At 43.0% G+C, this 15,841-nt stretch overlaps 1 protein-coding gene across 3 annotated transcripts in view; it reads right to left on the bottom strand.

Moving 5' to 3' along the window:
* The window catches only part of zcchc24 (zinc finger, CCHC domain containing 24), a 214,974-nt gene that overhangs the window by 123,246 nt on the left and 75,887 nt on the right, over positions 1 to 15,841 (bottom strand). Inside the window, exons 3-4 of one of the 3 annotated variants that reach the window (XM_041176359.1) lie at positions 9,313 to 9,591; positions 4,305 to 6,057 (exon numbers count right to left, since the gene is read on the bottom strand). The exons of 1 other annotated variant lie outside the window; for it this stretch is intronic. In XM_041176359.1, the coding sequence (XP_041032293.1) occupies positions 6,046 to 6,057; positions 9,313 to 9,591 (291 nt within the window). In that variant the 3' untranslated portion in view covers positions 4,305 to 6,045. Of the gene's footprint in view, positions 1 to 4,304; positions 6,058 to 9,312; positions 9,592 to 15,841 lie in introns of those variants that run through there. One more of the 3 variants, XM_041176358.1, reaches the window with a different exon arrangement.

The following is a 15,841-nucleotide window of genomic DNA, read 5'->3' as shown; positions in this document are numbered from 1 at the left end:
GGGAAGCACTCTCATCTCAGGAATCAACCTAATGAACTGTTATTGCATCACCTCTAAGGCAAGTATCCCTTTCTTTGGTATGGAGACCAAAGCTGTAATACTGTACTCTTGGTGTAGACTCACCAAAGCCCTATATAAGTGCAGTCAGACACCTGTGATCCACCTTGCTGTACCTGCATTTTAACTTACTGGCTGCAGAGGCCTAGGCAGTTTTGCTTGGACAATAATAGGACCCTAACTCTAGTTAGCATTGCTAAAGCCTACCACTGCATTTAACTGAAAAGGATAACTGCCAATCCTATAATCTTGAATAATGGAATGAACCCAAAGGCCAGTGCAAATTCATTGTGATTTAAATCAGTGACGGCACTTTAATGTAGAATTCATCCTCATAAGAAAAAGCTTTGGGCACAGAAGTAGAACAAAGATCCCAGAATGTTCTCTGCATCCTCCAAGATAAGCATAACATCATTCTCTGGAATAATGCGTGAGACATATGTCACACAATTCACATCTAACGGACTATTAATTTCCTGTTCCAACAGCTTATAAAAAAAAAATAAACATCAGTAACTTTGAAAGCTAGCACAGCCACTGGACAACAGCATGTAGCAACAGTTCTTTTTATTAGGCGCCATGCCATTGCACTGCAGTATGTAATCCCTTCACCACCGGTGCACTTTGAGTGCAGGGTTGTTCAATCTACATGACGTACTGCAGCATCTCACCAAGGCCGTGGGAGGACAGCAGCTATGAGGAGAGCTTGGACGGGCTAGGGCTGTTTTCCTTAGAACAGAGGAGGCTCAGGGGTGACCTAATTGAGGCCTACCAAATCATGAGGGGCCTAGATAGGGTAGACAGGAAAGGCCTGTTTCCCCTAGCTGAGGGGTCAGTTACCAGGGAGGCATAGATTTACGGTGATTAGAGGGATTAGAGGGGGCATGAGGAAAAACCTTTTCACCCAGAGGGCGATGGGCATCTGGATTTCACTGCCTAAGCTGGTGGTGAGTTCCAGGTGTTGGAGAGTGGGATTTTTGGCCAGGGCAGACACGATGGGCTGAATGGACTCTTGCTGCATCCAAACTTTTCTATGGTTCTATGGCTACTTTGACAGCACCTCTCTCCCATGTGCCCTCTACCATCTGCAGGACAAGCGACAATCTCTTCGGAACAGCAGCGTAGAATCACAATACTTAGAGCATGCAAAGAGGCCAGTTGGCCTCTTGCTTCCATGCTAGCTTTCTGTAAGAACTATTGAGCTCGTCCCACTCCCTTGCCCTTTCCCTGGAGCCCTGCAATTTCTCCTCTTCAGATAATTACCCCACTCCCTTTTGAAGGCCACAATTGAATCCCCCTCCACCACGCTCTCAGGCAGTGAATTCCACATCCTAACCACACACCGTGTGAAAAAAGCTTGTCCTCATGTTGCCCCTGGTTTTTTCGCAAATCATCTTAAATCAGTGTCCTCTGGCTCGACCCTTCTGCCAAGTGGAAGAGTTTCTCCCCCTTTACTCTGTCCAGACTACTCACGGGGGAGGATTTTCCCCTGGTCGGGCGGGCGAGGTGAGCAGGCTCAAGAGTGTCCGCGCATCGGGCTGCTGCCAGCGATCAGGTCCCGAATGCCATTTCACTCTGGTTGGCCAATTAATGGCCGGCCAGCGTGAAAGACAATGCTGATAACCTCGGCACTGCCGGCGGGGTGGGGGGGTAGTGGGAGGCAGGAGGAGGGCGAGCACTGAAGTCTGCGCCTGGGCGGGGTGTTGCGCTTAGTGAACGCTCCCTGAGGCCACAGAGATGCCTCAGGGGGCTGAAGGCTTTTAACGTTAAAAATAAACAATTGAAAAGTAAGGAAAACATGTCACCTCATGTGACTCTGCCACATGAACAGGAACAGGTGAAAAATAAGTTTTAAAAATTTTTATTGTTTTTTTTTAAAAATCGCCGTTGGAAACCTCATCCCGCCTGCAGATGAGGTCTCGCAAAAAAATGTAAAGGCCGCCTGTCCACTTCTCCTGCCCGCCAACTGTAAGGTTGGACAGACAGCGAAAGCTTCAATTTAACTAATGGGCTTAATAGCCCTCTTAATTGTCAGGGGGCGCGCTGCCAACTCTCACGCGCGCCCACGCACCCGAACTGAAAATCCCGCCCATAATTTTCAGCGCAAAAAAAATCACCTCCCCCCCATTCCTCTCCAATTCCCACCACCATTCCGACTTGGACGTATAACCATGTTCCTGGGTCAGTATCCTGAAATTCCCTGCCTAGCACCATCGTGGGAATGCCATCAGCCCTCGGACTACAAGAAGAAGCCCCGCCATCACCTTCTCGCCGGGTCTAGGGCACAGTCAATAAGTGAGACCTTCCCAGCGTCGTCCACATCTGGAATTAAAACTGCATCCCCATCTCACCATGAACCAGTCTTCAAGCTCCTCCACTGATTGCAACTTGCCAGCAAAGAAACAGGGAGGGAAAAAAAAAACCCACAGGAATTGTAAAAAAAAACTAAAAAGGTTCCATATTGCAACAGCTTCATGACTCTGAGGTTAAGGCAGTAATTCTAGCTCTCGTTCCAACGCCATTTAGAAGCTGGTTACGTTCAGAGCTGCTCAGATGACCTTGTTCACAATGTTTTCTTTATTTTTTTTTCTCTGCAGTGCGGGCTTGTTTGCTGCACTGTGTTGGGACCTTTAAAATCGCTATCTGGCTGCACATGTGCACCATAAAAACAACTTGGGTCTTACATGGCTTGCTTGTGGCATTTTGCGGTAGATTCTGGGTTGCTGCACATTTGGGCACTCATGCAGCTTATGTGGGAACACTGCTAGTCAGGTACAATTCGGCATATATAACCCACAATAGGAATGCACTCTTTTTTTTAAGTGCAGACGTTTTAATACATGGCCAAGTACATTCCTATTCCAGTTTGTCAACCCACCTGTTATTAGACCTATGGTTGTGCTTAAGTTAAAAAGCAAATTGGAAGAGAATAACTGCATCTATCGGTTAGTGTAAAAAAACCTATGTTTACATGGAGGTATATATTTTACTGGAGAGCAGAATATTAAGGATATTATTCTTAACGAGCCAATTACTTAGGGCTACAGTAGAATTTACAGAACAGTTCATCAAAGGCAACTAGCCTATGCCAGTGTTTATGCCCACAAGAGCTTCTATCGCCTCACTTCATTGCATCCTATCAACATATCCTTCTATTCCTCTCTCCCTCATGCATTTATCTAGATTCCCTTTAAAGGTATATAGGCTATTTGCCTCGACTACTCCATGTGGAATGGCTTCACATTCTAACCATGCCTCTCTGGGTAAAGTTTCTCCTGAATTCCCCTATTGGATTTATTAGTGGATATCTTTAAAAATATAACCCCCTAGTTTTGGACTCTCCAAACGCATAAATAAAGCTGTTAACATTGATAGTGTCTCATTCCTAGAGTTAACAGCAGGGTGAAGGATACACCAAAATTGGAATAAACCTCTTCTAAATTTGCATCCCAATTTTTATTGCCCTAACACCGGCTGCCATGTTTTTCAACTGCCTTGACCTAAGGTCTCCCTCTATTCCTCTCCATCACTCTCTCCTCCTTTAATTTTGGATTAAATCCTTTAACTCCTCAAATTTTGTTTGATAACCGCTCCTGTGCTGTGCCTTGGGGTGAAGTGCTGCATTAAAGGTGCTACAAAAATGCAAACTGTTGTTGTTGTTAGCCATAACATCAGGGAAGGCACCCCGACTTTTCTTCAATTAGCGTGTGGAGTCTTTTACGCCCAGCTGAGGAGGAAGACAGGGGCTCATTTAATGTCTCATCCAAAAGAGGGCACTTCCAACAGTGCAGCACTCCCTCAATAGTGCACTCGAATGCCAGCCTGGATAACGTGTTCACAACTCCGGAGTGGGGCTTGTACACCCACAAACCCCTGTTTTGAAAGTAAAAATGCTACCCACTCAACAAGGCAGACACTACAAGACACTACAGGAACCAGCTTGTATTGTAAAAAGAGATGAGGCATTAACTATCAGTAACAGACTATAGAATAGTCAAAATGAGTGATGTAACATCTTTGCTTCCATTATGATCTAGCAATACTTGACATTTGGTCAGATGCTTGCTCGACACCAACCATCATTCGCTGGCAGACTGTTTCTGCTTCCTGCCTTAGTTATTAAAAAGCTACAAAGTGCAGTCCTTTTGAGAGTGGTTTGTGCTGCTGGTTGACCTCAACTGGGGCAGTGGTGAGTGGGGTGGGGGTGGTGACAATTAGCCTCAGCACCATTAGATTAGTGAGTGGAAAATGATCAGTCAAGGTTCCTTTTTCTGATGACTAGCCTGGGAGTACATGTGTTTGGGGAAAAGATCTGATTCAGATGTGGTAACACCATGTTCAAGGACACTGCCAACATTAACAGCCCAGTATTCACACATTTCCAATAACTAACTGGGCAAGGTACAGCAGGGCTGCCCTGGAATCGGGCCAACATTATAGTTAAAATCAAAATGCAAAATAAAATGACTTCCCTCCATTTTTAAATGCATTTATTAATCTATGCAGAATAAACATGCTAAGGAGAGGTTTATGACAGATGTCGTACAGAAAGTTAATTTCTAGCACTGATATTTGACACTTACAATAATGAGTTCCAGGATTGTGGTACTCACACAATCTGGTCTATAGATAAATGAACAATTGAGGCCGACTACTTGCAAATGGAAAATTGGAGCCAAAGATTAAGCACGAGTGTGTGTTGTGTACACAGAATGCAATACTTTCTGAATACTTAAAAGGGGCGCAGTTGGCTGTAAAACATAAGAGTAGTTTGCTCCAAAATTGTGAGAATCTTGCTCCCAGTGTGAGGTCTCATTCAGTGGGAGCACAATCTTTGAATTAGTATGGGGGTTAACTTGCCATATCGGGGGCCTTCTTCATTTTGCCACTGTAGGGAAACATGCTTCTCTGCAAGTGGTTCTCCAATTTTCACCCCTATCCATTGAGACAACGCTGGAAGCAATGCCTCATCACCCTGGGAATTGTATAATTAAGACATGAAAAAATTACAGCATTGACTTTAGTTCACAAATTGTGATGAGACATGGAAGTGCTGTGATGAGTTTATCTTCACAAAGAGTCATGACTGCAAATTGTAGTCATATCTGGCTACCTAGAATAACCGTAATGCCCCTTTTAAGCAGAAATTGCCCTTATTATCACAATGTATTGAATCATTTTCCCATTGAAAGCAACAGGGCAGTTAAAATGGACTCCTGTACCTTTTGTAATGAAACTAAAATTGCTGTGCAATTTTTAAAAATCTCTTAATTTGCCTATTAAAGTAAATGTACTCAATGGTCCTTTTCTTGGAGAAGATGCTAGGAACTATCCTGTTCCCAAATTGGAACCTACAGGGCAGGCAGGGATAAAATTGCTCAGGGAGAAAAATGCCAAAAAAAAATGTGCAGCAATTATTTGTTTGGTCAATCGTTAAAGTTTCATTTTCACTAGTGGCCTTGGATTGGTCTCACAAAAGTAAAATACTGCAGATGCTGGAAATCTGAAATGGAAACTGAAAATCCCGGAATTACTCAACAGGTCAAGCAGCATATGCTGAGAGAGAAACAGAGAGCTAACATCGGTCTCAATTCTCCCTTCTCCAAACTGCCCTGCCTCAGGCCTCTTTCCTGAATTCTGCTTGCAATCCCTCATTCTTTAGACGCTCCAGACTCATCCTTTGCTGTTTTCCTTCCTCTTGACCATCTTCCTTCTGTCCGTCCTTCTATCACCTCTTTCGACATCCCATTCCCTCTCAGCGCGTGCCCTGTCCAATTAAATGTGCCTTTTTCTGATGAGAATAATCAAACTAGGTCCTTCCTGCACTATTGTCAACGCCTCTTTTCCACTTTTCCGAGAGATCCACTTTTCACAGTCATCTCCAAGTCTTCAAAGCTCTCTGGAAGCCTAAACTCCTCATTCCTCAGCATCCATGTTTCTGCACAGCAGTCCACATCAAATTCCTCTTTTCCTCAGGTCTCAGTCCAGTTAGTTTAGCAGCTGGTAAATAAGGGAGGATCCTAAGTGTAAATATTCACAGTCTGCTCTGTGATATAAAACGATTACTGTTTTATAAAGTGCAGGCATCTATTTAAATCAGATTTTGTTAGCTAACGGAAATCACGGCTCGTGTTCGCTTCAAATACAAATACACCAGAACAGTTGAAAGGAAAATTATCCAAAGTTAAAATTCCCTACTTCAGTTTGTAACACCAACGGGGTGATTTGAGATTTATTGAGTTGAACTTTTGTTCATTGCTAAAGCACTTTGCATTCTGGTCAGGATTTAACCAGATGCTCAAAGAGTGCAACCCCCTTTTGTGGCCTCCATTCAGCCCCTTCCTCAACGTATAGTAGCTAAAGTCAAAAACTCAGCAGGCTAGGAGAGCAAGCCTGCAAGTACTGCAAATCCCACCCAAGTGCATTGCCCTCAAATGCTTCTTTTCAATCAATAGTTGTGCATCATGTTGATCACGTCAAGACTGCTAGTCAAAATGTCAAAGTCCATATGAGACCCAGCCTATTCTTAACACAACAAGCATGCTCTGCAGCATGTTTCACCTGACATACAGCCGTGATGGTTGTCATGGGTGACGGATGACATCCTTTTGAAAGTCATTGCTAAGTTTTTAGTTTTGCGTCAGGATGAGGTATTGCAGCTGATACCCTGAGCAGTGAGGCGCGTGCATGCAAATACAGGAGTACAAGTGGTCACGTCCATGTGTAAATCACACAAAAAAATGGAAAAAGTGCCCCGTATATCCACAAGAGCTAAACACTAATTTTATTTCCATGCATATTACAGTCTCACATGCTGTGATTTTTGCATGTTAGTTTGACGATAACATGCTTCCCAAGTTCGAATTTTCTAAACATTGGTGAACTGTATCTATTCCTGTTGCTTCTACGTGATGAATTAATTTAAGCTGGGAAAATCGTTTTGAAAGCCACGGTTGCTTTGAGAAAATTTCAAAAACTAACAGCATGCCAGACGCCATTGGGAGCACCAGACGTCACTGGCTTTAAGACAAAGCAAATAAAATTTAAAAATTAAAGGCGGGATGAGGAGAATTTTATTTTGATGCAGCGAGTTGTTGTGACCTGGAATGCACTGCCTGAAATGATGCGGTTGTGTAACTTTTTCAGAGTGTTGGATAAATACTGGAAGGGGAGAAAATCGCAGGGGCACTGGTGAAAGAGTGAATTCATTGGACAGTCCTTTCAAAGAGCCAGCATAATTACAATGGGACGAATGGCCTCCTGATGTGCTGAAGCTATATTAGCCAAGTTGTCTTGCATTCTGTTTTTTTTTAACATTTTCTCAAAAGCGACTTTCGAAACGATTTTCCCAGCTTAAATTAATTCGTAATGTAGAAGCAACAGGAATAGATACAGTTCACCAATGTTTAGAAAATTCTAACTTAGGAAGAATGTTATTGTCAAACTAACATGCAAAAATCACAAAAAAACATGCATGGAAATAAAATAGTGTTTTGCTACTGTGGACATGCAGGGCACTTTTTCCATTTTTTTTGTGCGATTTACACATGGACTTATTACTTCAGTGACCACTTGTACTCCTCCATTTACATGCACGCGCCTCATTGCTCAGGATATCAGCTGTAATATCTCATCCTGACGCAAAGCTAAAAACTTAGCAATGACTTTCCAAAAGGATGTCATCCGTCACCCATGACAACCATCATTGTTGTATTTGGCTCCAACTGCTTCAGATAACATGTTTCCATGCACGGGATAAAGTCTATTCGTCATAGAAGTTTACAACAGAGGAGAAGGCCATTCGGCCTTTTGTACCCAAGGCTGGCTCTTTGCCAGAGCAATCCAAAACTGAGCCACTGTCCCTGATCTCTTTCGGCAGCCACATATCAGGCTCTCTCTGAAAGGACACAATTGCCTCTATAATCACTTACTATTTGCCCCCTGACTGAATCTAGGGACCCTTAGAAAGAAGGGATTTACACGGTTTCAATTAATTTGATTAGACAACCATTTGGAACACATTGGCATCAGGTTATTCACAATCCACATCCAAACTAGCTTTCCACTGGTTTTCCATCAAACTCCAAACTAATTTTGAATTTAGACTGATCCCTGCGTCTGTAATGAGAGGAACACTGATTTAACCATAATTGCCTCTAACTGCAATTAGTACTTGTTTTATTATAACCTTAGACTACTTTTGTACTTTAAAACGCAAGTCACATTCAAACGATTTTGTAATTCATGTTACTCCGTCGGACAATAATCTCTATCCTGTGAACTTTTGAAGTCAGCTTCTCAGCACACTAACATCCAGTGCTACGGGGCAAGATACCTCCTTGTGGGCTTCAGGACCCACTCATTGGGCTCAATTGTGGGTCAGAAGCCTGCACTGTTAGGAACTGTGAATCATCTGTGATTTTCCATGAATTAGCCAATATAGTGGCCAAAGGGCAGTTTTCTCATCCAGTTAAGCACACTGAAGGCCAATAAGAGGCCCTCCAGTTCAGAAGAAGCAGGAGGAGACTTTTCGAGGTGAGTGAGGCAGAGTGTGCCCCAAGTTAGGGGTATCCACTCTTCAACTTTAAAAATTTTTAATTTTGAAAAAAAAGCTCTTAGAAGCTGGGTCACCACAGTAACCACCACCAAACAAGGAACCCCTCAGCAGAGTGGCCTACAGCTGCAGCTGAAGCCAGGCAGGCGGGGTGGGTCTTGAAGTGCTGGGTCCCTGGTCTGCCACTTGGAGGCCGCCTCCAAGCCTCGATCCTCCAGGGACCTGGAGGCCAATTGGAAAATTCCAGGTGGTCTCCAACAGTCAGCCTTAATAGGCACTGCAAGGCCATCCCCCACCCCTCACCTTGTTGATCTAAAAGTTCTTGTCTCTACTCTTGACATCAATGGGACACTAAGTGTGAAACACCTTTATTAAAGCTCTAAGCAATTGTACATACTCACATTGACACTGGTTGCTTAGGAATCCAGTGAGCTACAGTCCATCTCAGGTGGCCAGTCCATCAACAGTGCAACTTGGAATGGCTGACCAGACCATTCTACTGACTGTATTAACAATGTCCGTGAGGGCTGTGGCTTTATGCACCATCCTGACCCTGGCCCTTGGCACATAAGGCAATATCTTAAATCGGACCACCTGATTGGATTATTAACCCCATCCTGACCATCCAAGACCATCTCCCATCCTCAGTAGTGGGAGGGGTGTCTCTGGGTGCATACCAACAATGGCTGTGATCACATTACCTTGGGGCAGGAAAAAGGCCATTCACATATTCCCAAGTGACCATTGTATAGTTGAGTTTCTGTAGACGAAAGGTCTGTGGCAAACCACCACCTCCGGGACTTGGCTGACATGCCTGCGCGTGTATGTGTCTGTTTAGTTGAAAGTGTCCTTATTTTTACAAAGTTCAATATGAGCCTCAGCGATGTCTTCATCAAAGCTCTTCTCCGTAGCTCCATCTTCTTACCTGAGCCTCTGCCACCATGAGGCAAACTCTGCCCACAGGACTCCACCATAACCAGCTTACATTCATTAAAATAAAAGAAATAAAAGCATAGTTACCTAATTCAAAGGGATTAATACAATACAGTTTAAATGAAACTTTATTGGCTTACAGTGCAAAGTTCCACATCCACACCCCTCCATGCTGTCCCCAATTGGGACCTAAAAATTCAGCCCACAGTCCAAGGGTTCAATTATATATGAGATAATTATCTTTAAAGTATAACATTGAGTTGTTATTGTTATAATAACACATTTCTAGGGTTTCCATCGTCTTCTGTCAGGTTTTTGAGTACTACATGTCTGCAAATGCTGGCTTCAGTCTCCTCTAGGTGCTTATTAAAGTGAAGGCCCAAATGTTTCTGCAAAACTTGCGTTCATGTGCCCAAAATATTATTTTCACTAGTGCAATACATTGTTTCCTACACATTAGACAATCTTGATGTATGTCTAAGCTGGTGTTTGCTATTATAAACTTGGATCTTGCAACATATACTGCAAAGCCATAACTTCTTCAGATTGTGCTTTACCTTGCCGGCACACAGGCAATCCTATGAAAGAAAGCACAAATGCTTCTTGCAAAATTCCAAAGCTTTTTGATCATTTTGCCTTGACAAAAATGTCCCGAGAAATCCAGGAAACATGGAATGGCCGCTTTCTGACAACGGTGGCAAGTATGTTTCAAGTGGGAGACATGGGCTCCAACAGATAGTGCCTGGAGCTCATTTGGCAAATCTATCCCTTTGACGAAGCAGCCCCTCACATGACAGACAAGCGAGGAATTCATACAGATTTGAACATATCTCGGAATTGGTACTGCAAGGACAGATTCATAAAAAAGATTTATTTTCAAGAAAAGGGGCGTAGAAACTCAAGTTCGTGTCTGTCCTGAGTGTTGACATTATTTAACAAAAAATGCACAGCTGCTCACTAAGCTTGCTCTGTTTGCTAAGACTAAGTATATTGTATTTACAACAAGCTGCTGCTACTTTTAATTTCAATGCTCGGTTAAACCAAACGTTTCTGGACTAATGTGTTATTTCTCACATTCTTTATGGCTAAATCTATCATTTGAGTTTTACAGTAAAAATTACAAAAGAAGTGATCATTTGGTAGTACAGAGCTTGAGCATTGCTGAAAAAAAGAGACATGCTGTTGAAGCTTTTTGTCTTGCACTCATCAGGACAGATCGCAAGGATACCAGCTGCAAACGGAACGACAATTTATACTGCATGAGAAGAGAGTGCTGTTGGCAAGTGGACTCTGATTGGCAGGGGTGTTTCCATGCAGTATGCATCAGGGAACATTTAATTGCCAAAGCCAGCATCTGTTGCCCAACCCTAATTGCCTTTGAACTGAGTGGCTTGCTAGGCCATTTCAGAGGGCAGTTAAGAGCCATTATTATGAGTCTGAAGTCACATGTAGGCCAGCCCAGGTAAGAATGGTAGATTTCCTTCCCTAAAGGACATTCGTGAACCAGGTAGCTTTTTACAACAATTGACAATGGTTTCATGGTCACCATTAATGAGACTGGCTCTATTTTTTAAAAATAGCCCAGATTTTATCAATTCAATTTCAACCAGCTGCCGTAGTGGGATTCGAACCCATGTCTCCAGGGCCTTAGCCTGGATTACTAATTCATTGATATCACCACTACTCCACCATCTCCCCATACACACATGACATTTCTGATGACAATGTCACCATCCTGATGACTTTTGTGGACCCATTCGATACATGCTTCTCAAGGTCAGGCCAGTGGCTGGTCCCTGTTCTCACGGTGCATTTGGTCTTGGTCAATTTCTTCAGGGCAGATTCTTTCTTCTTCCACGGACCAATTTATAAAGTGAGTAAAAGTAGGCATTTCTGAGGTGAAAAATTGAGGCTGGCGCCTAACCCGAGTATAACATCTCTTAGCAAAACGAATTATATGCCCAGAATAGGCCTAAACATGATTCTTGGCACCAAAAAAATGGGGTCATCTCATACACTGTGATCTATGGTACTTGAAAAGTATCAAGAGCGAACCAAAGAAAGAAGGGAAGACTTAGATTTATATAGCACCTTTCATGACCTCAGGATGTCTCAAAGTGCTTTACAACCAATGAAGTACTTTATTTTCAGGACATGTAATCACTGTTATAATGTAGGAAACATGGCATCAGTTTGCACACAGCAAGCTCCTACAAACAACAATGTGGCATTGACCATAAATTATAGAAGTTTAGATTACGAAAGAGGCCAGTCAGCCGAGCTTTTGCCACTCGTTGCTAGAACAATCCAAAATGTATCCCACTGCCCGCTTTTCTCATTTTCCTGTTTCAAATACGTACACACATTTCTCTTAAAAAATGCAATGGTCCCTGACTCAGCTTCTCTCTGCAGCACAATCTTCCAAGTTCCAAAAGCCCTCATGTTAAGAAGTTTCCTCTAACCTTTCTTCACATTCTCTTCGAGGCAACTTTGAATTGATGACTATTCATTGGAGGAAGTGGCCCTGCACAGTTCAAAATCCTTCATCCTATAGAGACCACATATTGCAGCCACAGTGAAGTGGAAGTGGAAGGGGTGATAATGAGTTAGTGACAGTGATTCCAGCCTGTTCTGGGTGGTATTGATCTTGTGTATTGCTGCAGCTACACTCAGCCAGACAATTAGTGTGCATTCTTACACACTCCTAACCCTGTAGATAGTGGAGAAACTGTCCCAGAGTCAATACATTTTACTCAATAGAAGCCTCAGGACAAACACAGCAATAATAACAGACTGAAAAAAATCTCTTCCAGAAAGATTCTTTAAATTAGAACACATAACATGCAATTTTCTTCTAGGGCTAGATTTAATGATTTAAATAGATTAATTTAATGACGTTATCACATAGCTGAAACAGGTGAACTTGCATTGTGCGAATCCCATCAAATCCCACACTTTTCAATCCCATTGCGCAATTTACTCTCTGCAGTTTCAACAGAGGTGTCGCTCTCAGGAGATTGGAGCGATATTACATGATTTCCTTTGCCCTAAATGTAATCTCTAATCTGTAATGCCCCCACTCAACTGCTTTTATTGCAGCAGAACAAAACCATGGGCCAGTCCCCCAATTCTACATGACTGAATCTGACTTCCTCTAGCTGCAAACTCTGATTAGACACATTCCTGGAGGTTTCATCACAAGACCGCCTGGCCCCTATACTGCTACCACTGGTGCTATCATTGGTTCCCCAACATGTCCATCCTCATAGAGTATTGCTTTCCAATGCCAATCAGAAATTGAGTTGACACACCATTCCCCAACTGGATCATTCTTGGCCGTCAGTCTCATTGGCTTTCTTTCCTTTATTTTTATAAATAGTAATCAAAATATTCAAAGACAGTTTCCCTAAAATTGATGATATTTTTTTCAATGCCCCCCCCCACCTAGATTTTTCTCCTGGATTTGCTTACACCCGAAGACTAATCTTTAATTTCTGGAGATTTCAAGGTCATCCTGGGGATTTTGACAGCCTTACTGTAGCAAAATTGTAAAGCTACATATAAAAAAAAGGGTCTACACGTCTGCAGCCAAAAATAAGAGGAAGTAGGAGTGTCAAGGCTAGAAGTCTGCCCGTGGGTGTTGGTCTGTTGGAAATGGCTCGTGCCCCTGTCTTCAAAGACACAAGTGCAAAATGTAAAACCATAATTAAAGGAAAATTAGCCTGCACACAATTAGAGGTGCAAAGTCTACATGGTCCAAAAAGTTACGCTGGTTCCAAAGAGTTCAGTTTTTAACATTTAATCATTCAATTATGAATAAAATTATTGAAATCAGGCCCTCGTATTGTATGGGTCATTCCAATGAGACTCTTTTCAAGCCTAAGTAATCCCACAAACTACAATAAGATGAAAGACCAAGCGGGGCCATTTTTGTGGCGTTGCTTGACGGAGGAACATTGCTCAGGACATGGTGCTCTTCTTTAAATAGTGCCAAAGGGATCTTTAATTCAGAAATGTACACACTGTACAGTTTAGCTGCTGTCATTTACCTAGCTGATGTTTTTTCCACTTCCATGTCTTCATCCTTTCTCGTTCATTCTGAACTCCCACCCTTTCTCCTTTAGTTGAGATGCCAGTCAGAAAACTATAACCGTGCCTCCCATGACTGCCCATCGGGAAAGCACCAGCAAACCATCATGTCACCCAGTGGGCTATCAGAGGGTTAAAGCTCACTGTGTGGGGAATGATCGGCTTCAGTCCACATTCTGTTATTTTGTGAGATTGTTCATGTCTTAAAAAATTAATTTTATGTTGTGGCTAGGGCTACTTGAGTTGCCTTTTTTTTAAGCAAAAGCCTCCTCAGGACTGAATGCATTTTTGAATCCAACAAATTACCCCACTTAATTCTGAAAAACCCCGCATCTTAAAAGGTAAAGAGCCAAACTTAAAACTGGCGTCTCATTCTCTAGCGCACTGTTAATTGTCAATCACTGTTAAATGGCTGTACTGCGCTGAATATTTTGAGTAGAATGCTTCCCCACAAACTTCGCAACAGCTTCTAGTGAAACAAGAAAAGTCGAGCAGGAAAAGGAAAATAATTCGGAACACATGTCGGCTTTCGTTCCAAAAGTTTTGGCGCTTTTAGGAGTTCTACATAACCTGCTTCCAAGACGTGTGAAAACAAAAGACAGCTGCAAACAATGACGTGGCACCTCTGAAATGGCCACTTCTCTATGCTTATACTCCACACTTCAAAACTCTCGGTGATGAAATTAGCTGGAAGACAGCAGCCTCCGGCGTCTGACAGCTCAGCTAGTGTTTCCACTGGTGCCCGGCTTCAAGGGGCCTACAAAAGACTCGCACTTACAACCCGGCAGTTCCCGGCACCCACCTTCCTCACAGTTGGGTCGCAAGTGATCAGACAATGTATTGTACGTGACACCCAAGGGGAACATGTAGGTTAGGCAGTGGAAGATGGTGATGCATTAGGAGAGATTAATAGCACCTCTTCTGCTTCCCACAGGCAAACAGTTCAACTGAACAGCGATTAACTGTTCACTTGTGAATGGGTTGGAATGTTCCTCTGCGATCAACATTAAGGAATGAACAGGACGTTCATTTCTTTCATATGGTTTTGTGTTTTACGTTTCCCTTACCCCCAATTATTGATTTTTTCTGGATCCCCCATTTGAGCATCGTAAACCCTCCTGATTGTTAGCATTCCACCATTGGCAGATAGTAGGGACCTTGCTTAATATGGTCTTGGGAGGCTCAGCCATCATCCTTTCCTCCCCATCCCTGTCATTCACTAGTTATCTTCCTGTGAGAGACCCAGCAAAGGACAGATATCACAATTCCCCATTAACACTCAATATTGCCTTATACCATTATCTCTTTTATCATTCATTCACACTCGCCTTCCAGCCTATGACAGGCCTTCCCTGTTGTTCTTTCCTTCCCTTTCCCTAGCCTCTTATTTGTTTAAAAGCTGTTTCAACTCCAACTCTAGCCAATTCTGATGAAAGGTCATCGACCAGCAATGTTAACTCTGCTTTTCTCTCCACAGATGGGGCCTAATCTGTTAAGTGCTTCCAGCGTATTCTCTTTTTAGTATCACTATTTTGGGTATCTAGGGCTGTTTTTCTGCTCCAGGCTAAGTTTAGGTTTTACTGTCTACAACAGGTGACAACTTCATGATGAGAAGTCATTGACAGAGTTAATGCAGTCGCCCAGGTCTCTTCTACCTGTCTGCAAATAAAGCAGATTAGGGATATAAGAAGATTCATGCTTAAAATGTGACAGTCACTGTAATCCCAGAAGCTGCTCTCTCATTAGAGAGAGAGAGATGACTGGTGGCGAGTTTAACCTGAGACAAGTAGCAAGGCTGAGAAGGTAGTGCCTTCATAGATTATCACAGCTGCTATAGGAATTGAACCCATGCTGTTGGCATCATTCTGCATCATAAACCAGCCCTCCAGCCAACTGAGCTAACCAACCCCACATGTGCCCTACCGTCCCCATCAAGCATGGTACAAATCTAAGTTGGGAACTCTTGCACAGATATCCACATCAAGCTATGTGCACAACGATTGTGTCTTTTTGAGCCAGGAAGTTGCAGGTTCAAGTCCCACTCCAGAGACTGAAGCACATAATCTAAGCTGACAGTTCAGCACAGTGCCGACAGAGCATTGCACCATTGGAGTCGCCATCCTTCTGATGAGATGTTAACCAAGTTTGCCTCACATTGATGGAATTAATCCCATGACAATTTTGGCATTAGAGCAGGAGAGTTCTTCT

Source organism: Carcharodon carcharias, chromosome 28, assembly GCF_017639515.1.
Source record: "Carcharodon carcharias isolate sCarCar2 chromosome 28, sCarCar2.pri, whole genome shotgun sequence".
NCBI classification, from domain to species: Eukaryota; Metazoa; Chordata; class Chondrichthyes; order Lamniformes; family Lamnidae; genus Carcharodon; species Carcharodon carcharias.
Note: the sequence above shows the minus strand (reverse complement) of the source record. Positions and strands in the feature narration are given on the sequence as shown.